This window comes from Colletes gigas, unplaced genomic scaffold (assembly GCF_013123115.1).
Source record: "Colletes gigas isolate AHSC1104 unplaced genomic scaffold, ASM1312311v1 Colletes_gigas_Sc00004, whole genome shotgun sequence".
Classification (NCBI taxonomy): Eukaryota; Metazoa; Arthropoda; class Insecta; order Hymenoptera; family Colletidae; genus Colletes; species Colletes gigas.
In genome coordinates, this window is record NW_025106633.1 from 8,605,968 (window position 1) to 8,633,390 (window position 27,423).

Below are 27,423 nucleotides of genomic sequence, written 5' to 3' on the forward strand. Positions count from 1 at the left end.
ACCCCATTTTTTCTCGCTGCTTGCTCCTAAATTTCTTGTCTAACACACACTACAAACCTCTTTCGATATATTTATTATGATTTCCTATCAAAACTGAGAAAATTTGAAACGCTACGCTAACCCACCCGGGGGGTAAAGTTCTGCAACAACGTTGTTGCTGTCAGTTTCCATTTTGCGATTCCAAGTGTCACGCACGCTTAACCAGAAGAGAACACGCAACACCTAACACTGACACACATAGTTCGCGAGTTGAACATTGGCCCAGAATATCATACGTTGGTTGAACAGCCATGATGAATTTGCATTCAACGTCTCCTCTCTCTCTCCTTCGTATAGAGAACTATTTGTGGCGATTAAAAACGAAAGGAAATTTTCAACAGCTGGAAAGGGTCAAAGACGAACCCTTGTGGTTAGATTTGATAACACCAGTACTCTGTAGAATGCATGAAAAATGGAACTGCAAATTCCGGGGGGTTCGAAACCGGGCCATTCTGATGAAAGTCGAGCTGGTTGGCTACCAGGCCACCGCAGGCCTCAGCCTTTTTGCCTCGTTTTAGGTATTTCTGCTTCGTGAATCTATCATTTCTATGCTCTACGCTGCGTGCTCGATACCCACGATGCTTTAATTCCCGTAATGCATCCGTCTATACTCCGTTTCGAATCCCTTCGATCACGTTCCCGGCAACAAGAAAGGGCGAAAAAGAATGTCGATTAACCGGCGGTTAATTATTCACAACTCGGGCGTTACGAGCTCCCGTGCGTCGGCGACGAAATTAATTCGAACGAAAATTAAATATTCCCCGGGCGCGCGATCACGCGTGTTCGAATTTAATTTAATCGAGACCATAATTCGGAGTACGATTAATGTACGTTGTCGGGACGCGACGACTCGACTTACCGGGCAGTGCTTTTATTCCTACAATTTATCGTCTCGCCAAAGGTTCGGCGTTTAATTATTTACGTCGATTTCCATCGCGCTCACGGCAAAGTAAGATTAAAGTTGTCATCGAATAAACAAACCGTTCCGATTTAACCGGAAATCGTTTACAATTCGATGTATCGACGGTAATAAAATGATTTCTATAGGGACAATCGTACCGACTGGCCTGCATAATTAACGACTTTTCCTTTTCATCGGGCATGGGGGATGAAATCGATGCTCTCTCGACGGAGGGGGCGGGGACAGAAACGCAAACGGACCAAGAAAAACAATTGGGAAATGTTTGCGATCAAACGCTACCCTCTCGACGCGTCGTTGTTCCATTTCCTGCCACTCGGAACCGGCATTAAATTCATCGACGGCGGCTGCACGATCAATTTTTTTTTTTCTACCCCCGTTCGTCGACTTAACGACTGTTCGAGAGGTATCGATAAGTCGACGCGGAAGCGAGTATCGACGGAGATTCCGGGGCAGGGTGGAGAGAGGAAAAAAAAAGAGAACGCGCGCGGGGAAGTTCTAATTTATTTAGGGACGCTCGAGCGGAGCGGTCGGAAAGGTGAATGTTTTCGAAATCGAATCGATTAAATCGCGCCGCCCGTTGAAAATCCATTCAACCGGCGGGGAAAAGAGAATATCACGAACATCGACATTTCACGGTTCGAGGCTCCCGATAATTCGGCGCGTGGATGCCGGGAGACAGTTTCCTGAATAAATTTTCAGGGCAGAAATTTTATCGCCGCCTGTTCGTCCGCATACCAAAGCGGAACTGCCGCCGGGTAACATTCGAAAATTATCCACGGAGTTTCTTCCGAGTCTTTCGTCCCCTAAAAGCGTATTTCCCGCGAACCGAGAGGATTGGAAAGAAAATGCAAACGAGATCTTTGACGGAAAGGAAATTCGAGCTGACAAAAAAAATTCTGTATCGTAGTTGGTCGTTACGGTGGTAAGAAAAAATAAATGAAGGTTTGCTCGTAGGAGGGAGGAGGGTGGACGACCAAGACGACAATTAACGCGAGAATATCGAAATAGTCGTTCTTTGTTTTCGAATGGTTTGAATGGTCGTAATTATTCAGCGGGAATGGGACGCGAAACGGTATCGACTAATGGGCCGTGCTCCCGGATAACAGTTCCCAACGTTGGCTGACCTGACCTCGGTTAAAAGACTCGGATGTCTGTTCGTTTTGCCGCGGAGCAGATGCGGTATAATTTATGTAGCGTGCTACTTGGCGCAACGATATTTTTCATGGAAACGCGAGTCGGTTCGACGACCGTCCGTGGAAAGTATTCGTATATTTAAGTAATCGTTGATTTATTCAGGGCAACTTCGCCTCTCTTCGTTCGATAATAATAAAAAACTAAAAGAGAATTTCACCGGACGTCCTACATTTCCTGGAAGGTTTCAAATTTCGAAAAGGTCAGCTTCCTGACGATCTTCACGGTTGCTAATGGACGGGCACGCGCATCGTGTGCAATTAGCATAGAAACAGACTCGCTCGATCGACGACGCGACGATTAATTATTTGAAATTACGACATGTGCCGACAATCGCGAGCATATGCTTCTAATTCCTATTCGATGGTCGTGCGTTGCCCGTGCACAGCGTCAATTGCTTCGTGTACGCGATCGTCTCGTGCATTAAACGGTTCTCGGGACAAATTTCGGCTCCGTGTTATGGAGTCCGCCATTGCAAATCTTCCAAAGACTCGTTGAGAAGGTCCAGTTAATCCCTCTTTGGATATTTCCAAACAGTGTGGCAAATATATCGACCACGCTTATAAAAGCTTGTAAAAAATAAGAGAAGACAGGAGAAACTGAACCAGGTTAATCCACTCGATCCGTTTCCGTGTCTACGGTCTTCCTTCGCCTTCCTCGATCGAGTCTTTCGATTTGCGACGAATTTGTCGTTCGTAAACATTTTTTTGTTATTTTCGAGCGTAAATTGTGCTTCTTAAGTATTTACAGAGTCCGTGAAAATGTTCGACGTTTGGAATAACGCTACATTAATCGGCAATCTTCTCGCGCGGCGCATCGGGGGACGGGTATTCGTTTCGCCGTCGAAACGACGGGGCGCGTCGATAAAACTTTTAATTGCTGTCGCACGCCAACCGAAGAAAAGAGAAAGAGGCCATAGAGCAAGACTTTATCGAGCGTTCTTTCCAAAACTTCGAACTCACCCTGCGTTTAACAGACGCACCTGACGCTCCTTGAAAAAGTTCTCGATATTATTTCGGCGCTTTCGTCGAGGATAATGTCGGAATTTTGGCTACGAAGAGTGGCACGTTTTCCATCGCGCGAGGGAAGAATTCCATGGAGGGTAAGAAATCCCGGCGGGCACGGAACGCGAATTAAAAATATAAAAGGTTACGGGGGCCAGAAATTACAGTAATTAAAAGCAGGGGTTTATGAGTGATAACTTCGGGTCACAATCGGCTGAAATTGCAGTTAGAGGTGGCTCCGGAGTTTTATCTGCTCGAGGAAAACATTAAGCGACCGGACTTCTTCGTCGCGTAACACCCGGGAAACTTTATTTCGCGTATAATGTGATGCGATTTAAAATGTGCATTAACGCACGCTCGTTTCGCGCCGCTTTTGCACGGTTTAATGCATAAAAAAAATAGAACGGACCACGGTTTGGCCCGTGATTCGGTCGCGAGTCGCTGAATTAAATTCGAACGGATCCGTTTAATTCTATGGGAGGATTCGCTGTACCGAGAGGGAAGAAATACGAAGCACAAATCGGGAATCGGGATCCGTCTAATTTCGTTTTAAACGTTAAATTCCATTATCAAGGTACATCTATTACGGAGGAACGTAATTGGAAAATCAACGTCAGATTTTCCGACGGTTATTAATCTTCGTTGCTCCGTTCCGTTCATCGACGAATACAACGGTTCGAACAAGCAGGTCACCAGACTTTGTTTCGCGTCAAACATCCCGCTCGATCCGATGATAGATCGACGCGTTTATCGTTCGCGCGGAGAACGCCGCCCCCGCCCCCCTCACGAGTTTCGCAGTTTTCGTCGAACGCGAAATTACTCGAATCGCGAAAAATATTACTTTGTTAACGTTCCGCCGGCGCAGCGACTGCCACGGAAAACGGTTGGAAAAACTTCTCGTCGTGAGAAACAACGAACACGGGTAAACGCGTTCTTTAATTCTTCCAATTTTCAGCGTGCTTAGGCTCTTTGTATTAAACCTCGCGCCGTCTAAACTTCGCCAAGAAAGCGCCGTCTGCCTCCTCGCTTTTCCCTTTTGTCGCAGTCGTTCTCCGTCTCGCCTCCGTTTCTTATTGCGACGCGCGATCCGTCTCGAGACGCCGTTTCCGGCCAGTTTTTGAAACAAACGAGGGTGCAGCAGCCCCGACGGTACACCGGCGAAAGTGGCTTCGCCGTGAGACAGAGAAATAAAGAGATAGACGCGGACCGGGGAGAACTGGCTTTACAACTTTTAAAAGAAATATTAAGTGGAGACTGCTCCGGACCCGCGGTCGAAGGAAAAGGAAGTTGAGTTATCGAGGTACTTTGCATAATTTAACCCCGTCCTCCTTTCCTCGCCCCAGCCTCGACACTCCTCCCAGCTATCCGTATCGCGGTTTCTAGGTTTTCGAGACGTTATTGGTTAACAAGGAAACGCGCTCCGGCCGCCTAAAGATTGTTTTCTGATGTTGCCGGTTTGTTTGCCCCCGCTCGACTTCCCCGTCGCAATTTATTCATGAAATCGGGCAACCGTAAAACACGCCAGGGACTCGGCCGCCAAACTCAGCGTATTTTGAGAAAGAGCTTGCGACGATCTCGCCACTCCACGGTACTCGTTTGCATTTTATGATTTTTCAAAGTTTTCTTAAACGCAACGTACAGTCATCCCCCATGTTGATAAAAAAGAGAACTCCTCGTAAAATAACTGTCGATCTATTTGTATGTTTACGTAATGATGGTTCTTTTTAAACATTTTTAAAACGCTGTATCCTAGAAATTTCGAGCAGCGTCGAGGATGACGAGGAGCTGGTAACAAGGCACGTCGGCAATCAGGGCGTAGGAACGTCCGTCAATGAGGCGGCGAAAAAATAGCAACCAGGATCCCTCGTTCCCCCTGGGGGGCGGCGTTTTCGACCTTCGTCGACGACCAGACGAGCTTTCACACCTTGGTTCGTAAAGCGTTTACGGCGCTCAGAGGGAGTGACGGCTTTTGATCGCGTATCAGGGGGAACGCGGGCACGTACACGCGCGCCACGGGTTAGTTTTCCGCCAAGCAAAGACCCCACCGGGACTCCCGAAGAATGTTAACGACCTCGTCGAACCTCGCTCTCTCCGCTCCTTTCCGAGATCCATAAAAAGATTTCAATCAACAATTTTTGTTAAACGTCCGCCCTCCCCCGTCCTACCGAACAACTCTAATTAAAACTCTTTGTTTGAGTTGGTATTTCGAGACGCGTGGCGCGATAAGAAACTCCCGAGAATAATTTGGAAAGAAAATAGTCGGCTGTCTGCGGAGCTTTCGTTTCCTCGGTTAAATAAACTCCGCTGCGCGGAAGCTCGTTAACCGTCGCTCGAAAAATCACGAAACTCCTTTGAAACGAGCTTCCGGTTACGAGGAAACTGGACATCTATGCTCGACGGATAAAACAATGGCGGAATAGACGAGGCATTTTTTGCCGTACGGCTCGTTTAGTTATCGATATTATTCGTAAGCCGAGTTTGAACTTTGGGAGTAAATTCTCGGGTCCAGCAGCAGTTCGTAGTGGGAAAACACTCCGAGCAGAAATGGAGCAAGTCTACCTTTGTCCTTGTTAGCGGTGGCGACAAAGATCCCGAGGATTTCAGTGGGCCGACTCCGCTCGTTTGTTCGCCTGACCCAGCCCGAGCTTTCGCGTTGCAGAACTTCCAGAGGAGCGTGTCGGGAGTGTCTTTTTACAGCTTTAATGGTATCGCTTCGACGAAGGGAGCCGGAGGAACCAGTACGGTAAAGAGCTCCGAGGATTAAAGGAAATCCGATATGAGTGATCCGTGCGACGCCAACGAAAATCCGTGTTTTTCCTTCCGTTTTCTGCGACCATTTTGTCCAAGGCTTTCGCTTAGATTCCTGGGACTTCCGTCGACATCCTCCACGATCCCGGACGTTCGATTTCTCTTTTAGAAAGCTTCTATTCGTTTTATTTGTTTAAGCTTTCTATGCTTCCAACGTGGAAAATTTAAGGATCGAGATATCAAACACTGCTAATCGCCGCGCCACGAAGACCTCGATCGCTCGTAATCTCGTTTTGCAACACTCGTACGTGTCGTCATTGCGCAGCCCGATTCCGATACTATTTTATTTCAACATCGACCGTGTATTCGGTTTATGCACTGCATTGTGCCGTCCGATAAATAGCTTTCCAATTTGCACAGATTGCCGCGCGAATTGTCGAGGCAAATTGCAATAATTGGCAACGTCACGCGGAACATTGAAACGTAATTTTTATTCCTCTCTCGCAAATTACATTCTGCTCCGGCAAAGGCGGGGGGAGGGCCGGAAAACAGAGGGAAAATTTTTTAACGGAGTTCAAGCCCCCCCCCCCCCGTTGAATCGAACCAACAGCGATCGGTGAACGACGGATAACGGGCGAGTATGCTCGTCGAACGCGAAATTTCATCCTCGTTAAATCGTTTCCCGATGACGAACGTAGCTCCTCTCGGCCACGCGCGATCCGTTTCGAGTTCCGCGAGTGGAAAAAGAACTGGGCGGACGCGTAAGTTTCCGAGAAACCGACACTTTGAATCGTTCCGTTTGACCCGACGACGAGGAGGGAAACTTTAATACGAAGACTCGTAATGCAAACGTCGGGGGAGGGGGACTCGATGCGCCAAATGGAGCGAGAGAACCGTCAAATGGTCGACCGGAGAAAGGTATTTGAATAATTTCACAGGAAATTAACGCGCTTGACACCGGTTGCTCGTCCACCTTTGAACTTTGAACGAAGCATACGGAAATTCGCAAACGGGCTCGCGTTTCCCGGCAATGGACCCGGAATCGACCAACGTCCACGAAATTAAGAATTTTTCGAACCGTTCTCGATATCGTTTTAAATTATTCGAAATCACGGATGAGTCTTGATAGGAATGGACCAAATATTTTTTTAAAAAAGGTGGTGCTTTGGTTATTGCAAATACTGCTTGGAAAAATGAGTGTACGGTTATAGCTGCGTGGGTGGTGACAGTTCCTATACTCGCCAGCAGAGGGCTACGCTTGACCTTTCTCTCTCGCAAGTGCTCGAGCGATCATTCGATGTCCCGAAAGGGGTAGAAAACCTTTGTTAAAGGCACCGTCGCTGGTGGTGCACGTGTAAAATTAACGAACCGTGCGACGATCTTCCGAAGTTTGAAAATCGTCGAATTACCGTGTATCATCGGGTAGTCTTCAAAGCCCACCCTCATATTCGTGGACAATTAAACCGACAGACGAATCAACGCCCGGCGTACGCGAAAAACGGTCCCAGAAGGGAAGGAAAAGCGAGAGAGAGCTTGGTGCTCTCGCGAGAGAGCGGGAGCACACACAGACGACGACGACAAAAGACCAATAAGAACGAAAAGGGCGAAGCAGGGTAAATAAATTGGACGGAAAAGGAGAGCGAGACGCGAGCATAAAGAAGGAGGGTAAACAAGAGCCCCAAGAGAGGGGGAAAGAAAGAGAGAGAGAGAGGAGGAGAGGGATGAAACGAGTCGAGCACGACAATGCGTAGTCGAAGCGGTAAACTTGAGGGCTCGCGTTTATTAAATCAACAAAAGCCCCACGGGAGGATGAGTTTTCAGACGCGAGCAGTACATCTGCTACAGAAAGCTTTTCATCGTATCCATCCCCCGTCTATGTTCTTCTCTCTATTTATTTGTCCGCCTTTCCCTTTCTGGTCGTCTCTCCGCTACGCCCCCGCCCCTCCGTTCGCCCTTTGCGGCTCGTCCCAGCGCGTGCTCGCGATAATGACAGGAGAGAACTCCATATTCGGTACGTACAGAGGCCTCCCCCCCGGTTTTGTTTCGAGTAATCGTTGTTTGGAAAATACGACTAATTTCCGACGAACTGCAAATTAAACACCGTCGATCGTCTTCGAGCCGTACGAAGGGAGAGCTAACGATCTCTCGAACCAACGATTCTACGGAAAAGTATCAAATAATTAGTCATAATTCCGGTTTCACCGTGTTCGAATAGAAAGGTTTCGCGTACCGGCGAATCTCGCACTCCGCGGATCGTTTCATCCGGCGTTGTTTCATCTATCTGGCGGAAAATTCGTGGATTTTCAACGTCAGAGGAATTCTGCGCTCTTCAAAGGTTCGACAACTTTGACTTTTTACGAACGTTTAATCATGCCGCGCAAAACAGGATGTACCCGGAAGTTCGGACACAGGGATGTGCTCGACCGTATGCAAACTTTCGAGCAATAGCGCGTGTCCGTGCCCGTCGATCAAAAACACAGGGTAAATTGAAGAGCAGGAAAATTTAGACGATGCACGATCCCGGACGCGAAAAACACTTCTCGCGACGAGGAGACCGTCGAGCGTTCATTTTTCCAACCGCAATTTTGTATCCGAAAGCACAACACCGACGCGTTTTTTTTTTCTTTTTTTTTGTAGTTTATTTGTCAACGGTGGTAAATTCGATCGATCGCCAGGCTGAAAAAATAGAGGAAACGTTCTAGTTGGAATCGTTTCTAGAGCTCCATTCATTTGCAGCCGTCGCAAATTATTCACGGTGGCGGGCCTTGTCGGCGAAACGCAACGTATGTGTTTACGCGTCGAAGCAAATCGATGACTATGTTTGCTATGGTCGCTCGCGCGTAAACAAATGCCAATTTCAATTTCACTCGACGTTCTTAGAAGACGAGGCTGGCGATTATTTCGACTTTTTTTTTTTAAACGAACGCCCCCGCGATTCGATCGTTATTATTTCTGGGAAAAATCGAGCGTGACGCGAACGGCGGGGATCGAGAGATGCCCTGAAAAGATGAATCGCGGCGCAAAGCGAGCCGATCGCAAGAAAATGGGGGCTTAATGCATCTGACGTTCGCGGAGACTCGTAATGACGGATGGAAGAAACCAGATGGGACCCTTATTGTCGGGCTAAAAATATTGAAACGTTTCGCCGAACCGTTCGACTTTCCCGTCCCAGCCCCGACTACAATTTAAAATCCGTCGAGAACGAAATGATTCTGGCCGAATAAACGAGCGGGGAGAAAATAAAAATGATAGGAATTTTTCATCGACCGATCCATCGCTGGAAAATGCGTTTCGAGCACGTCCGTGTACTTTTCAAATTAATTTTAAAAACAGATATAATCTTTGAGAAATCTAAAACTATTGCGTCGTACAATATTTTACTGACTTTATAAACAATGAATTTTATTTTGTACAACTTTAGGTATTACTTCGTTTTTGCACTCTGGAGTTTTTCTCGCGAATAATAATAATGGTTCACGAGTACGAAAGTGTTTGTATTTATTTTTCTATTTCTATTTTATATTTTTTTGTTTGTAGTTAAGTATATTTAGCATAGGATCAGATAGGAGACCCGTAGGTCGTGCAATTCTCGATCCAGGAGATGATGAATCAACGTTGTTGTAGGGAGAAGCACGGGAAGAAAAAGCGCAGAACAAGAAGCGCGTAATTACGAAACAGCGAGATGCTCCGCAAAGATGAGCCGCTTTGAAACAAGCCGACGCGTGAGGAACGCGCCTCGTATTCCCAGCTGGTATTCATATTACCTGGAATTTCAATTCCCGAGGACCTTCAGCGTCTCGCTTTAATTAACCGCCAGGCCTAATAAACGCGTCCACGGTCGGTTGCCCCGAAAGAGCAACCAAAGCCTCTGCTTTTTATCCGCGAATCAGCGCACGCACGTAGAACCCGCCGGAATAAGGATACGCGAGCGAAGAGCGACCAAGAATACGCCGAGACGCCACAGACCCCGCGCCCTGTCCCTTTTCATTTCTGCATTACGGCTCCGGAGAACCCGGAAAATTTCCCATCCTGTCGGAAAATTTCAGACCCCGGGACGCCGCGGGGGAGGGGAAAAAACCGCGAGGAATTGCTGTTCTTCGACGGCGTTGAATTTCCAATCGCGAGGCGAGAGAGGTTGGAATAGAAATCTCAAGCACGATCGAAAATAACATTGAAAACGGGGACGGGACGACAACATTACGGATTGCTAGAATTTCGAAAGCGTAGCGTAAGGCTTCTATCTGATCGTTGATTTTTTTTACATCGTCTCTATTGGGGGTACTTGGAGTTAATCGTTGAAATTTAATTTGCTCTACTTTGTTAATTACTAGACTGTGTGCACTTAATAGGCAAAAATATAAGAAATACTTAGCGTAAGATAGGAATTATTATATTTAGGGGTTGAGACAACCCTCTGCAAAGCTCCCGTTAGTTTTATTTATTCTGTTAATGAGAGTTTGCATAAAGATCCACAGTCTATTAATTACATTCGGGAAAAATCATTTCCACCCGGAGTTGGAAACAATATTATTGGGTTACGAATCGTTTTCGAAAGTTGGGAAAATATATTTACGAGCGAACATCGAGTGTCAGCGAAGTGTGCCCATGGTTAAGCAAACAGGAAAAGAGGCCTGAGATTTCGTGGACTAAATATTGCCCCGTGGTTCTTTCATCCACCCACGCCACTTGTCACGCGTTTAGTACTTCCGGTTCGCGGGCACGGTGGGCCAGAACCACATCCACGCGTCGTTTAATTATTCTCGAACCCGACACATTTAGCAAATATTTCGAAACGAGAAAACATCGGTAAAGGAATAATATTTAACGCATAATATTGATTTTCTATTAACTTTTTTATACTTTTTAAATTTCAAATCTGGTCCACTCTTGTTTTATGAAGTTCCAAGTCTGACGACGACCGGAAGTAACTACTTTTAGCGCTTGAAAAATTCAGGGGAATCGGAGACCAGTAGAATCGGACGTCGCGGTCAGACCATAGAGGAACTACTTTTAGAGGGCTACTTTTTCCGCTATTATTGGTATCTGTACATTTCTAAGCATCGTCTAGACGATTAAGAAGTATACTTTCCAAGTTTCTACATACGATACAGACGTATGGATGAAATAGATATTTAGCTAGCTAGCCACCCTCGCAATAGCAGAGGGAAAAGGCCATTATCTGTTAAATTATTCAATAATAATGATAACTTTGGGGATGGTTGATCAGCGATGGCGTATTTCTCGCCGGAGATTGTTCCTTCGAAGAGAATCGCGCGATAAAGGCGCAATTAAAGAAAATTCGCGTCGAGCGTAAAGTGCATCATTTTTTCCCCGATTCCGGTCGGTTTTCAGCGTCGATTCGAGCGCGGCTGGTATATATACGGGAAAGGATAGAGAAACGGGAGCAAAACGAGAAGCTCGACTCTCTCTCGGTTCAAGCTAAAAATACATCTCCTCTGTACCTACGCCCCCTTCGCTCTCGGGCACACCCCGAGCGTCTCTCTCTCGCTCTTCTTCGCCGTCTCCTCGGTCGACGTGCTCTCGACTCCTCTCTGTCTCTCCGTCTCTGTCCTTCCGCTTCTCGTTGCTCCTCCAAACCGTCGACTCTACGGCTATAAATAAAAAAAAAAAAAAAAAAAGAAAAAAAAAATAACGAGAACACCGCGCGCGCGCTGCGGGTGTCTCGAGAGAAGAATAATTAGAAGCGGCCCTCGGAGCGTCCGCAGAAGAGAAAACTCTACGCCGCGAAGCGTTCTTCTCGCTCTTCTTCTTTCGGTACGCTTTCGACGTGCTTTTCCGTCTAGTTTCTCGCGCGACCAAAGATTTCTCGGATCCACGCACGCCTCGAATACGCCACGGGACACCTCCTCGCGTCGCCTCCGACTTCACCTTCGTTTACGTGCACAGGGCACCAACCTTCCGCCATCTTTCACAAATCTTACGATTTAAATGGAAATAAATACATTGAAAACATAACACGAGTTTACTAACTTTCATGACCGACGATATAATACACCCTTTTTGTCGTAAATTTCTCTCGAATGAATGATAATAGAAATAATGAAACGGTCCATTGCATTTGACGTTACAAGCACGTTTGATTCGAAATTTCAGCGATTACTTTCTCGATCTTGCGACACGAGCGTAGAACGTGCGCCAGCCATTCGCGGAGGACGATGTTTTATTAATTCGCATGCGTGCGTTCGCTGTATTTCTGGCACCGTCCGCCAGAATTCCACGAATCGGCGACGAAGGCGAAATCCCGGTAACGCAACAGTCGGCGACCTCTCTTCGGTGGAATATCGGGAAAAATACGGGAATAGTCGTCGTCGAGATGAAACAGGAACGAATAATCGTGGACCACGAGACGAAGCATCCACGTTGGCGGAAGTAAAAAAGAATCGAATTAAGTCTGGCCGAAGGAATTGCGCCGTGCAAACAACGCGAGAACCTCGATACCGATTTCAGGATTCCTCCTGAGCGGAGGACGAAGTTCGAGAGGTAGGGGCCGACGTTCAGGACGCGAATTCCATTCCATTAGTCGGCCGTTAACGATCGAACGTGCCGTTTCGTTTGTATACGCGAGATATATCCTGAAAAGGCTTTCCCGGAGGTCCTACGGAATGCTGGGAAACAGAGAGGGACTCCCACCGTCTCTATAGCTACGACGAATCGCCCGTAAAGGATTTTCGATTTCGTTTTGTAGCTCCTCCGGTTCGCTTTGCTTTCGAGCTCTGCCCTCCTTCGTTCCCACCTTCGTGTTCCGCATCAGCGTTCAATGTTTATCGCCGGCCACGTACTTTGACAACCATTTTGTTTCTCCTGGAACGCACGCAGAAGATTCAACCGCTTTCCACTTTCCTCCGCGACGGATTACTTTTTACCTTTGATCGATTTCAGACTCGCGAAATCAATGTTTCGTATTTGTTTATTTAACCCATTGACTATTTAATCTAAATATTTTTCGCGAATACCTCGTGAATGTAAAGTTGTGTTGATTTTAATTTATAAGGTTTCATGAGGAGTGAGTAGTCTTATAATTGTGAAACTCGACATAAAAAAAGTCCTCTCACGTCGGATTAACACGGGATTTCATATAAAATTAAATTTGTAAATTAGAAACTCCAAGTGTAAAAGAGATATTACACGAAATACGTTTAAAATATGTTAAAGCTGGGTTTAAATTCGAGTCTGCCGCGGAGGAATCGCAATACCGATCGATAGGATCGTATTCTTTTCGAAACCGTTCCGTTCAGCTTCCGGTGGTGGGTGGAAGCAAGCTCCCCAGCAGCTGCGTTCGTCACTAGACACCGATACCATTTACGTTTGAAATCGATAGTCTTGCATCGAACCATTCTAAGATATGTCGTTCAACAACTTGATGCTTATCGAGATGTTCGACCGTAGCATCGACACTCGTCACTATAACGCGTTCGATGCCTCTTCCTGCAATTCCAAATTGAACAGATACTCGAATTTCAACACAAATTCGTACACATTGAGGCTCCCTGGGAATCCCTGTTCACATAGAACACTTGATTTTCACCTTACAATTAAATTGATAAACGGGGAATCTATAAATCTTCATTCGTCGTTGAGATCCGTTAGGAGGAAATTTCATCCCTTAAACATCCATCGAAATAAAATCAGACTCCGGAAAAACCGAGACTGTCTCGAGGGAGGTTTGACGAAACAGGCCGGAATTCCTGCGTGAAATCAAAATTTCGCTTCTCGCGTAGGAACGGGAAATTCGACGAATTAGCTTTTCCCGCGACGGAGGAATCCTTCGAAGGCCACCGTGGCGGGGTCGTGCGAGCTCGCTAACGATTCTGGAATTCTCCTACCCCGTGCAGGGTAAAACAAAATGCCGTCGACGCTGGAAATGCCGCGCATTCGCATTCCCCGCATTCGTCCGCCTTTCCCTCTTTTCCGTTTCCTTCGCCTCCGCGACCTTTTCGAGCCCCCCCGTCGACTTGCCGACCCTCCCCCCGATTCGCCCCGGGAATGCGAGGACGGTCTTTAAACCGAAATTGAATTTCGGCCGAGCGCGTGCCTTCCTAATTCGAATTTGACGTTTCCCGGCCGCCCAGGAACGCGTCCCTGCGAAAACGCGGCCAACGGTGACCCCCGACGACCCCCCGACGACCCCCCGACGACGCGGGGCCGTGGTTGGCCTCTGGATTTATTCGACTTTCGACTCGCGCCATCGACGGGGCGCGCTCTTGGCCGCAGCCACGAATCGGTGGCGCGAGAACCGTGAAAAGTTACGAGGCGCGAGGGAAATTTATTGACCGCCGGGGACCCGCGACACCTGTTCCCCCGGTGGCGGCCATTACCATCTGAAATATTTCTCTTGTTTATGGACCCGCCGAACTCTGCTCCCCGCACAAGCACAAAACGTGCCCTAAGGTCGACAACGTTTCTTTCTCCGATTCGACGATCGGTCTGTCTGGATAATACAACACGCGATTTTCGAAAATCTGCAAGGGCTTACAGTAACATTTTTATTATCAAACTTGAAATATGTGGGGTCGTATATACAGGGTGTTCGGTCACCCCTTGGAAAAAATTTTAATGGGAGATTCTAGAGGTCGAAATAAGACGAAAATAAAGAACATCAATTTCTCGATCGAGGCTTCGTTGAAAAGTTATTAAAAAATTTCAAATCAATCTGAAAAAATTATTTTACGTTGCAGTGGTCAATTACAATTATTTTTGGTGAATAGGCATACCCCCGAAATCCTACGCAGTTTCGAGAAAAAAATTCGAGAAGGTATAAAATTTTTCGACAAAATTTAAAAATTTCAAATCGTTCAAAAAAAAATATTTTCGGCTGAAGGGGTTAATTATAATCATTTTTGGTGAATAGACATACCCCTAAAATCCTACGCAGTTTCGAGAAAAAAATTCGAGAAGGTATAAAATTTTTCGACAAAATTTAAAAATTTCAAATCGTTCAAAAAAAAATATTTTTGGCTGAAGATGTTAATTATAATCATTTTTGGTGAATAGACATACCCCTAAAATCCTACGCAGTTTCGAGAAAAAAATTCGAGAAGGTATAAAATTTGTCGACAAAATTTAAAAATTTCAAATCATTCAAAAAAAAATATTTTCGGCTGAAGGGGTTAATTATAATCATTTTTGGTGAATAGACATACCCATAAAATCCTACGCATTTTTGAGAAAATAATTCATTATCAAAAATATAGTGTCTGACCATGTCTGAACTGATTCCCCTGAAATTTCATACGTAATGTTTAAAAATTCATAACTTCTGGACGGATTGAAGGATTTTAACAATTCATAATTCAAACAATGAAAAAATACATTGCAAGGTCTATGATTTATTGCCTTTCTAGTGGATTAAATATATTAATAAATAAAAACGTGACAATTTAAGTTCGACGATATCATTTAGTATTTGATTTTTCCTAACATCTGACGTTATATGCAAGCAATATGGCCGACGTGGTACCAAAAAACTCGAAACGAGGCAGAACTAGTTTCCCAGAGACTCAACTCCGCGAATGCAACTATTTCACGGTTTACCCAACAAATTCTCCGTTCTTGGAAAGATCCTAGAAAGCGTTCGACCTATTTACAGAAGGAGGAGATTATAGTACGCGGGATCGCGGATCCTGGGATCTCGATACGCGCTAAAACGACAGAATGCGCGTCGACTGCCGATAATTTCCGACTTCTCCAATTATCGTTTCTCGGTCTGACGGAGAAAGGAGGTCGAAGAGAACAAACCTAGGAAATGGCGTGTTCCGGGGTAAGCTGACGTTGCTCGAAGCGCGCCGTGGCTCAGAAATAAGCGCTCGCTGATCATCGAAGACCCGCTAACTGGGATTTCTCGCTGAAATCCCAACTTCGAAACGATTCTACGGGCTTGCCTTCTATCGCAAATCTAGATAAAACTTTCGTATCCTTGCGTGTGTCTTTCCATCGTTCGCTAAATATCTTCTTTAAGAACGCGAGGCCGCCCCCGAAAACCCGTTCCTCGGCGTCGTTTCTCTGACCTCTACGGAAACCCCTGGGCTGAAAACGTTCCAAGACTCACCGATCAGCTTGCCAAACTGCGCCGGCGGCTTCCATTCTGGATAATGCCGTGGAAATCGCGCCCTCGACCAGTAAGTCCTTAAAGTGACTTTATACAGCGCCAGCTTATCCTGTTTGTCCTCTTTTTCCTGTCTGTCCTGAGTGAACGATCCGCATTGGGCGACCACGAATACCAGCCGCGTCCCTAGCAGCGTCAACAGCAGCGTCGACCACCGCAGCCACGTCCCGCGAAACATCTGAAAGTTCATCAACGACCAACGTTAATACGACAAAACACGACAGAAACGATAAAAAGATCGACAAGTATATTTGTTCGTTCGTTCGCCACGACGGGATAAATCGTGTTCGGGTTCGAAAATCAATCCATTGCTCGTCGTTCGTGCTTTCCACGGGCTTCTCAGTTTCCATGCTAGCGAACAACAACGTTTTTAGAATACGAAGACGCCCGTCCGTTGATCGAACCGCCGCGAAATGCGTGCACGTACAAGCACGCGTTTGCACGCGCACCGGCTCCGATCGGCCGCATAAATTTCACGGGAGTTTTTAAAGCCCTGATAATCTTTCGATCAGAGGCTCGATCAATCGGACGCGACGGCTTGAATACGAATCGAAATTATGCCGGACCGTGCAACTCGTTGTTATCCCCGGTGGCTTCGAGCGCAACAGAGCTCGGCGTTCGATTTATGCGGCGTTTCGTTCGGGCCAGATTCCCAAAGACTCGCGTGTAAATCAAAATTGGGGAAAACGATGGGAGTCGTGGCTCGAATCTGGCCAGAAACTGTAATTTCAAATTGGGATCGGCTATAAACCTTCGCGAAACACCCTGTTAGCTGTAAACCGGTGCTCATGTTCGTAGAAATCGCTTCGAACGTATTAAAGAATACAATTTTGATCGATATTCATATATCTACGTTTATGGAATTACTGTTGTTCGATTTTTGAGCAGAAACCTTGTATTTTTATATATCGCGGGAAGATTGTGGTATGATAGTTCCCGCACTCGCCGGCAGAGGGCTACGTCAATGTTTCTCTCTCTCGCAAGTACTCGACAGACCACCTTCTATTTCACTAAATCATATTATATGAATTCGACAATATTATGCGGTATTTCTGAAGGTGTACTTCCTTCGTACGTTCGATCATCACAATATTATTAGAAATATTAGTATTTACGAGAAACTATGCTACTATTAGATCAACGTTTAGCGTCGCGTTTATTTCAGTAGAATTTGTCGAACAAACGAACGTTTGACGTTGGTCAAAACCGCGAACGATGGAAGAGGAAAAAATTGCTGTCCGTTGTCCGGCGTAACCGTAGTTTGTCGAAAATTGTAGCGCGTCCCCGATAATAAAGATTTTTGAAGCATCTCTGTCGTTGAACGGGACATATTGTACAGGTGGTACGATTGCGCGTACGTAGAGAGATGCCGCGCGATCGTATCAGCCCCCCCTTCCCCCCAGCATGCATCGACGCGTTCTGTTTACATATGCAGATTCGCGAGTGTACTCAAAATTCAAATCGCATTCGAAACGCTTCCGATCGGTCGACGCCGCTCCGCCACTCGTCGAAATTTCATGGCGGTGTCGCCTACGCGCGATTTTCCGCCACGCCAATCGTGTTACGGTCCCACCGTGAAAACTCGTTCATTTTCCATTAATCGTTCCGAAGTTAATCCTCGCTAGACCGCGACGTCGATCGCGCGTGCCCCCAAACCGCCCCTGTGTGTGTTTCCTCGACCACCGTGCGCCAGAAAACGCCACTTCCGAACCCGCTGTTTCATGGAAATGTCATGAAAATTTCCGAGTAACTTCACCCTCGTCTCTGTCTTCGATAAAACCTTTTTCTATAATTCTATTTACCAAACTATTGGATATTTTTAATTCGTCGGTGTATCTTCACTGTAAGATTACACACATTTTTTTAAGTCACGAACTGTACAGATTTATCAGAAACCGTAAGAAGCGACGTGGGATGCAGGGCGTCGAACTTGTTTGGAAAAATTCAAGAACGACCGCGCCCGAGAGCCTCTGGGTTTGAAAGGGGAGTCGCGAGTTTCAGCGTCAATAGCGAAAATCAGGAGAAACATTGAAACAGAGCGCGAGAGAACTTTTGTAAAAGGTTTCGAGCGTTTTGCGATCGTCTTTTTCGAATCCCTCTCTCGCTGGAAAGTTCTGGCATAACAGGAAGCTGGAGAGGTGCGTCGCGCGTGCTGTTGGAATTCCATAAAAAGCCAAGCGCGGAAGGGTAGAACGCATTTTCGGAGTGCTACGCGTATTTTCGTTCGTCGAGAAAACCGGGAGTTTTAGAGACAAGTTCTGTTAACGAAAGTCTAAGAGAAACGGTGTCGATGAATTCTGGAATCGGCCTCGATCGACCTTTTAGGACGATGGTACTTTTGTTCGTTTCGAAACGCAAAAATGAACTCCTCAAAAATGGCGGTTCGTCGAGTTACGGTATCGGTTTCATTTCCATTACGAGACCGTCCAACAGAGCCAATTTTTCAGCGGGAGGGTGGACTCGCAGGGAGAATTGTAAATACTGTTTTGTATTTACAACGATCATTATTTGACCGAAATGGAACGGTGAATCAACATCGCGGAACCTGCGGATGATATAGAGTTTCGGTGTTTAATTAATTGAAAAATGCATATCGTCGTATTTACCCTGCTTTTCGCTGAAACTTTTGCAATCACGGGCGTTACAACGCGTTGTTCGAGGTTTCTGACCAAACTGTGATTAAATATGCTCGAAAATGGAAATCCGATACTAAAATTCTAGCATTCGCCTCATCGAATTCAATATTCGTACGTTTTCATAGGTGAAATGGAAATTTTTTTTCTCTATTCTTTTTACTCTTTTATGAAATAAAAAAATAAATGGAGGGGGGGGGAGGGAAAAAAAGTTAATCGACGTCTGCACGCGCGTTAAAAATCGAGAAACCTTTCTGTCAACCCGTTCGGACTAGCTAGCGAACTTCGAAACGAGTTGGCCCGGGCGTGTTGATCCGCCTCGCGAGTACAAATACGCCCGACCGCTCGGCGTATTAACACAACTCGTTAACGAATCGCGTGTATCTCGAAACTTTCGCATTTTCCCGGTTGCCAAATCAGAGAAAACTCGTTAATTACTTTCCCACCAAGGAGCTAAAATAAAACTTGCTGGACTTGGAACCGCCATGGGTGTCCGTACTCGAGGGAGAGGATCGGCCGATATCGCGCTAAAGTAGCGCGTTTCTGTTGTCGAGAAGTATAAAAAATAGAAAGAACGCTGGCTACCATTGAATATCAAACAGATTTTCCGGTATCGAAAATATTCATCGAACGCTAATTACCGAGTTAACGGCAGAACGAAAACGGTAATGAAACTCCCCGGAGGGATGAAAATTAAATGCGCCTTTCCGTCGCTCGTAAAAATACACCGATACGAATATCGTTAGCTACGTATTTTCCGCGATTGAAAATAAATTCGACAGGAATCACTGTTTTGCAATAATCCCAAATGGACCTTTGTTATCTGCCTTTCTCTGCGAGTCTCCTTTTAATTTCCGTTAATCCGCATCGAACACGACTGGGGAGGGGGAGGGGCGCGAAAGCGTACAGGGACGATTCGAGATATCAAAACGAGTCGCGTTTCTTTCCCAGGAGACGACCAAGAAAATTGCCGGACGAAAAAGTCGAATCGTTTAACGAGGTCTATCTTCCTGTAATGCGACTTCTTCTACGACGCAACCGCGCGAGCGCAGCATGCAGATGCGCTTCTTTTTAACGGCGCCATGCATTAGCTTATCTTGTACTCTCCGCGCGGAACAAAGACCGCCATCGATTTATCGCATGAAATATGCATCGTTCCGCCGCGCAAAAAACAACGACTGCATCGCTGCGGATAAATAATTGCGTTCTTAGGAAATATTATTGTTTCCTTCTGCGATAAAGAGAACGGGGAAGATACATCGTGAGATCTACTCTCGTCAAAATTGAAGAAAACTATGTTTAAGCAGTAGTGATTCTTAAAATGAATTCATCTTTCGTACAATGAAGGCGAAATTCGACACCAGCAGACGTTTACAGAGTCTGATACAATTGGATAGAAATATTTTTTTATTTCTAAAAGAGAATTGTTTCTCTTCGAATGATAGACTCTCGAGTCTCGAAAACCAAAGTTACGTATCTCGCCTTAACTCGAACGCACACACGACTAGCTATTCGTAGACTAGGAAACATTTTCGCGGGAAAATGGAGCAGAACAGGGACGTTATTTCACCGGTAAAGTCGTATCTCGTTTACTGTCACCGACCATAGAGGTTTCCGCGGCTACTAACTCGTGGCAGCGAGCCACCTAACTGAAAACTACTTTGTCTCCCTTTCTCTCTTTCTCTCTCACTTTTTCCCTTCTTTTTTTTTATATACTTCATTGCGTTTCATTAACCTCGCTCGCCGGAATATCTCGCAAACGCGTAATACTCGTTGCACGAGGCGGATTTTGCTTACGCGTCGGATCGTTTGTCTCTGGGTGTCGTTGACCCAATTTCTGCCCTTAACTTACGAAGAACGAGAAAACGACCGAAAAATCAGCGGGAACACGGCCACCCTCGAATATCCTCGGCCGACTAATTTCTTCTCGGCTCTGGAATTTTTACACGCGACGTCGTGACTTGTGGCGCAACGAACACGTTCAAAAATACATCGAAATTCCGTAGTAAAACTTTAACTTAATAAATAGTAAATACCGCAACTCTAAAAGATCGCAGAGTCAATAAACAAGCTGGAAACGACGTCCTCCGCTAATCCATACTCTGTAATCGTTGCCACGAGGCTGGAAATAGCGTCGATCGCTATTTATATCGTCTTGGAATCCCAACCGACGCCGAATCGTTACAATTTTTTTCCCCCCCGGAGCACGAAAAATCGTTTACGCTCGAGGCGGTTGAAAGCTAATCCTACGGTTAATCGACCGTCCGTACGAGAAAGCTCGCGTGCACGCGATACGCCCGCGCAATTATCTAGCGGATGGAATTCTTCCGGGTCCCGCAAACGGCAACTTCAGAATTTTCTAGTAAGCAACAAGTTGTCGCGAACGCGATTACTTGTTGGCACGTAAATAATGAAAACCAACGAGTCACGGCCCCTTTCCTCCCTTTCCACCTTGGATTCGTAGAGATTTTACATGAATTTAAACGGTAGTTCTGTTTCCCCGGCGGTTGCACGCGGCTCAACACGCCCCGTGGACTTCCGCGAGAGAGACCGAAAATAAAACGAAAAATTCTGGCACCGTTCTGTCGGCCATAAAACGATCGACGTAACGTGTATACGTACGCGCTCGCCGGGACAGTATTTCACGGGGCTCTCCTCCGCAAGCTTTCGCGACTTCGTCAAAAACGATTCCGCTTCCTCCGCGCGCGATGCGACACGCCGACGGGGAAAAAGACTCGAAGTCGTAAATATCCAGTATTTTTCACGCGACAAAATGCGTTTCATATCTATAAATCCCCGCGAGACTCGATATTTTCGGAATCGAACGCTCCTTCCACGCTAGGTATTAATTAGCTAGCTTACGATGAACAGTGTCTTGGGTTAATCAATTTTTACCACCTTGGATTTTGTTTACAGACACTATTGCATCATTTAAACTTCTTTATTTTGATTATCACGTTCTACTACTCGATACACTAATGGATCTTCCCGTTTATCGAATACCCTTTAAGAACGAAGCGTTACGAACAGTTTCGAACTAATCCATTGCCACCACCGACTTCGTACAATGTAAATATGTACTCGAACGGGTCTATCCCGTATACCGAGCAATATAAATACGGACTTGGCATCGAAAGGGTTAAGAACACGTTGCTACTAAGCCCCCCCCCGCCGGAAGTTTCCGCGAGTCGGTTCCCGAAACGAAAGGAAACTTCCACCGATACGGTTTTCCCATCGATTCGACCATTCTTGTCCACGCGAACGGGGAGGGTGGAACGGGGAAGATAACTCTGGCGGAAGGAGCGTTTCAATACGTTTCGCGATTTCGCCGAGGCCGCGGGAAGAGCACAGCGATACTTCCCGTTGCACGGCGCTCGAGCTTTAAATAATGTTTGAATAAAAAGGCCGAAAAAGTTTTTCGGTTAGACCGTACTCGAAGCAGGATTTACAACGAGGGGAGAATAACCAACCACTCGTCCTCCCTCCTCCTGTGTAGTCGAGGCAATAATAAAGTGAGACGATGGCGGTAGGGCGCGGAGACCGGAAGCGAGAGGCGAGAGGAATAGCCGGGGAGGACGAAGTTGCCGCGCTCCCGTCTCTCTGGATATTCAATTTCAATCGGATTCCTCGAGAGCTTCATCCCCAGAATCCGTTACAAAAGTTCGGTCGCGACGCAGACCGAGGAACCGGACCGATTTCGACTGCTGCGGGGGGGGAGGGAGGGGGCGAACGGAGGGCGGGTGTGTTTTAAAAGTATACGAGGGGCCGCAACTTCTTCCCCGGCGAGTCGTTAACTTCCCTCGAAACCGTAACTCCCGTCTTCGTTCTCAGCCACCCCCCCTGCTAGTCTTCGACTCGTTTACTGTTTGCCGGAGAACACGTGTTTCGGAGTGTTTGGGATCTCGCGGTGAACCTTGCCCCGCTGGCTCCCACTTTAGTCTACCGGGCAAATTACCCGAGCCACTCTCTTCCTCCAATCTATTTACTAACCCCGTGTATACTGTTTCCAACTACATCCAATGCACGCCATCCTTTCAAAACCGTTCCTTTCGTCCGATTTTATTTTACCGTTACACGGTTTATAACGCAGGTTACGCGAATCAATTAATCAACTCTACAATTTCACGATTTGCAATTAGAAATCCAACGAGCTATCCTCCGCGCCAACCGCTCGATCTGTTTGTTTACAAACATAATATAAAGGCTTGGAAAATTTTCTCCATCCTCAAAAAGTGTAAATTGCAAATTTAAGAACATCGTTGACCTATTTCTTCTCGCCATTGTAAAGCACATACACCTGTACGTATGGTTTCAAACGCTTGATGAAAAGAAATAGCTACCATTTGAGGAAATGTGCAACAAGCGAGATTCCACGCGCGAATGAATTTCTAAGACAAACGCGCGTAGTATATTCCGAACTTCGTATCGTGTAATTAAAGTTTCCAGTAAGAATTTTTAATTTGCACCTGTGCGTGCGGATACGAGCACGCATCCGGAAAATTAAAAAGCCTGATGGAGTGCTTGATTAATTAGAGCCGCGGTAGCTATCAGAGCGCATCTTAGTTTAATGTGGTTAAAATATGGATCGTTATGATTATCTGGCTATAAATCTAACGTTTCCCCGCAATACCAAAGTCGATAAATGAACGAGCACGATTAACCAGAGAAGAATTAACGAACACAACAATTAGTTAATACGTTCTCGATAATTAAACCGGGCAATCGCACTGAGAGCGGCGACTGTAATTTCCATCGAATAATAAATAATTGGATGAGAATCGAGACGCGTTAATATAACTATGCTATCGAACGTTTAACGCGCCATCGACGGAAAGAATTCTAATATTTAGATCCGTGAACAATTCTGTTGGACAAATCGTGACTAATGAGCAGTCTAATTCTTTTTGGTATCGATAGCGAGAAAAAGAAAGAAAGGGCAATTTAATTCGATAGTCCGGTGTCCAATTAATGGACCTTTCTCCCGTCAAAGTTCTCGTTTAACCGGACACGTATCGGTGCAGTTGCAGCTCGAACTTACGCCCTTTTGTCGCGAAACACGAAAACTCGTTAATCATATAAAGCGAACACGACCGGCAATCAATTTCACTTCTGAATGAACTATCGAACCCAGTACGCGAAACGTTTCGTATCCATGAATTTCGACTGGAATTCCGAGGACCTGTCGCCCCGTGATCGTCGACAACTCGGTACGCGTTGAAAAGCGAAAGAAAAAGAAAAAAAAAGGAGGGGGAGGGGGGGGGGGGGATGGAAACTGGGACGCTTACAATTTCGCGAAACGATTACGGAAACAAGCTTTCGCGGAACAAGGAGGCAAAAAATGGGTTTTCCAAACAGAAGGGAGAGTAGTTAATGCTGGAAGCACGTTGAAAGTTGAAATTTAAACGACCAATTGCGCGGCGAACAATACGTTTTTCCGCGGAAAATATATATATTTACGGGTGGTTGATTCTCGAATTTTAACAAACGCTGCCCGCCGCGCGATAATAAACGCGGTAAACTGTCTCTGGCCATATAGTCTATTGACAGAGGCGTGTACGCAGGATGGTCCAATCGGAGCGTAATTGTTTCGGGTTACAAGCCTCCGGTAGCGAATCCGCAAATCTACCGCAGAACGCCACGCATAACCATGCTCTTCCGTCATTCGATCGTATTTCGACCGATATAGTATTTGTTTCGCGATCGCGGGGTGGGTTTCGGTGCCCGTCGCGTAAATTAAAAATTCCCCAGATCGCTGCTGCTTGTTGCACCGAAAGACGCCGCTCTCGGCGTTACGATAATAATACTAGAGAACGATAAAAAAAAAATTGAGAATTTGTTTCTCTGTACGATTCTAGTATCGAAGTATCTACGAGTTTGCAAGTCAGTGCAACAGCTTCTGATAATAGTAGTTCTGTATTTAATGGGACGATTCCATTTTGTATTTAAAAAAAAAATTGTAATATAACACATGGTGGAAATCCAGTCAGTTTTACAGAATTTATTGCTTATTACTTAGAGAGGGGTAGAAGAACATAAAAAGTAGCTTCGATATCGTAAATGTATCAGTGGTCGTTGTAAAAAGAATTAACGAAATGGTCGGTTGCAGCGTATCCCGTCCGTTCCACTTGAAAATTGAAGAAACTGCGCCACCGAAGTCGAGAGTGTTTGCTTTTATTGCCGCGGCTATATAACCTCGATTCCGCCAGTCGCTTTACCTCCTCTAGACATTACGCAACGAAGTCGCGGGTCGATTACCCCCGCAAAAACATCCAGATTTACCGCCAAAAGGAGGAAACAGTCGCGAGCTCGACGCTCGGGGGAAACACGATACGAGCCTTGCGGCCGACCACACTCCGCTACATCTTCCATAAACTTTGTTTACCAGCAGGAGTTGGCCCCTGGTTGGTGTCCCGCGTACGGAAAACTTTGGGTCCGCGCGAAAGAACCGCGAGACCACCGGAGTAAACGCGATCGGATTAAGAAATCATGAAAAAAGAAGACGATCGACCCTCTTGGTACCACTGTGCGGCTAAAAATTGACGATTCAAAGTTGTCTCGTAGCTAAGGGGTTAATATTCTAGACCAAGACCACTCCCCCCGTCGATTGGATCGGGTTCGGATCGTCTTACCTTGGTCTCGATGCGCGTCGCAGCCCTCTCTCTCTAACTTGGTTCTTTCCGCGGTAAAGAGCGGCAGTGGAGAGGAACGCCGAGTACCAAACACACCTCACATATCACACACAAGGCGTCGTCGCGCGAACCGGTGGCGATCGCGAGGGATGGCCCGCGATGGGAATCGTTTGTCGCGCGGAGAACGGAGGGACCGGTGACACGTCGCAATGGCGCGGTATCGTTTCGTGGATGACTGTTCACGGATTTTCAAAGCGCGATAGAAAGAGAAAGAGAGAGAGAGAGATGGCGCACGGACACTGGACGCGCACGAATTTGGTCGCGAGCGAACGTGAACGAAAAAGGGAGGAAGGAGGAGGTGTTCTCACGTTTCACGGCACGTCACTTGCGACATCGCACGCGATACGTTTCGATCGAGGGTTGCCGCGGTACTGCGAGGACCGCGATGCATCGCGTCCGACCGTGCCTCCCGCTGCACAGCCGGCCAACTTGCCCTTCTGTCCCAGCCTCCCATTGGCCCCTCGGTTCCCGCCGTCTCGACCCATTCGTCCGTTCGAAACGACGCGTGCGCGCCTCCCGAGACCGACACTTAGCGCAGTACGACTCGTTTTCAAAGTTATTCGTATCGTTGGTCTCTTTGGCAAAAAAATAACATCTTCTATACTTTACACATGACCGATGATCTGTCGAGGTTTTTAAATTGTTTTCTTCCTGGTAAGTTTCTTTTCTCGTACTTTGAAAATTGAGCAAAGTCGAGGACATCAGCGAACGAGGCATATTTTTCTGCTCTTTCTGCGGGTAAATATGAATCAAGCGGACCGAGTACGAAATGAAATTACAACTGTTCGCGGCAACTGTAAACGTTCCCATCGCAGCGTGCCAGGGCATTTGAAAGTGTAATTTTCCCCGACGCAATTATAACACTAGTTGCCCCCCTCCTCCATCCCCATTCCCTTGACTTTATGCTTAGTACCGCAATGCGCTTCTGTACTCGATTTCAGCGTCCGCTGTCAAATGTGAACCCTCGAATTAAATTACCCTCCGTTGTTCATTACGATTATCGATAGAAACGATGCAACAAGACGGCGAAGGGTGCGAAAGTATAAATACCGCACTGCGATCGTATAACTATATCGTAGCGAATGGTATTAAAGCTGGATTAGCCTAAGAGAGGCATCGAACAGTTCGATGCACACAGTTACAAAATTTATTAGCGTTAATACACGATCGATCGATGCTGTTATATTTGCCTATCGGGGTTCGACGATGTTCTACACAAAATAATAGAGAATATCTCCGGTTTCTGATTGGCGCGTGAAACTTAACACGACTCGAAGTAACGGGACACGAAACACGGCGGTCGAGCGATGTAACTGCGAGAGTAAATCGCGTCACGTAACGCGTTAATGATTCGTCGAATCGATCGAAAATATGATAAACGAAGGGATCGATCTCGACAAGGTTTAAGGGTTGTTCCAAGCAACAGCATCTCCCGTCGATGGTTCGAGGAGCAAGAAAGAGAGAGTCACTTAGCCGAAATTACTCGATCGGACATAGACGGGCGGCAAGGAGCAAAGAGAAACGAGGGGCGAAGCGAGAACGACGCGGAGCACGTAATCTTGATTTGCGAGTGTTTCGTGATAGCAATCGATGATAAGGCGCCCTAACGATGATCGAGGGCACCTCCGAGGAGAACCAATTTACCGTTTAGGTAGTTGATCGTAAATACGGGCTCGTTCGATTTAACGCTATCAGAAGATTGAATATGAAAAAGCGGATTCTTACGAAAATCAGAAATCAGAATTCGTCGTCCGAGCGTACGGAGACCAACGTACGCGAACGGCGTCGTTGGTTCCCTTTTCTTCGGTTCCGTTTCGACGTCTTAAATTTAGATTAGGAAGTTAGCGTCGGGGATTCGCGTGACTTGCAACCGTGTGGATGCACTTGGTCGACTAGAAAGGCAAACTGTGCCCATCTTCATCCACGACTCCTACTTTTTCCTTGTTATTCGAGGTAATTAACGGGTAATTCTTAGTACAGAAGGAATGTTTTAGGACGCGTGTCGATAATTAAACAATTGGTATCCGACTTAGAAATTTGTTATTCCCTGTCACGAATCAGCCAACCTCGTTAG

General features: G+C 46.3%; 1 protein-coding gene across 1 annotated transcript in view; it reads right to left on the minus strand.

Annotated features, from left to right (window-relative positions):
• Positions 1-25,681, minus strand: part of LOC122405275 — a 142,407-nt gene extending 116,726 nt beyond the window's left edge. The window contains exons 1-2 of the mRNA XM_043409897.1: positions 25,290-25,681; positions 15,971-16,205 (exon numbers count right to left, since the gene is read on the minus strand). Coding sequence (XP_043265832.1) covers positions 15,971-16,205 — 235 coding nt within the window. The 5' untranslated portion in view covers positions 25,290-25,681. The remainder of the gene's footprint in view (positions 1-15,970; positions 16,206-25,289) is intronic.
• Between the last annotated feature and the right edge of the window lie 1,742 nt (positions 25,682-27,423).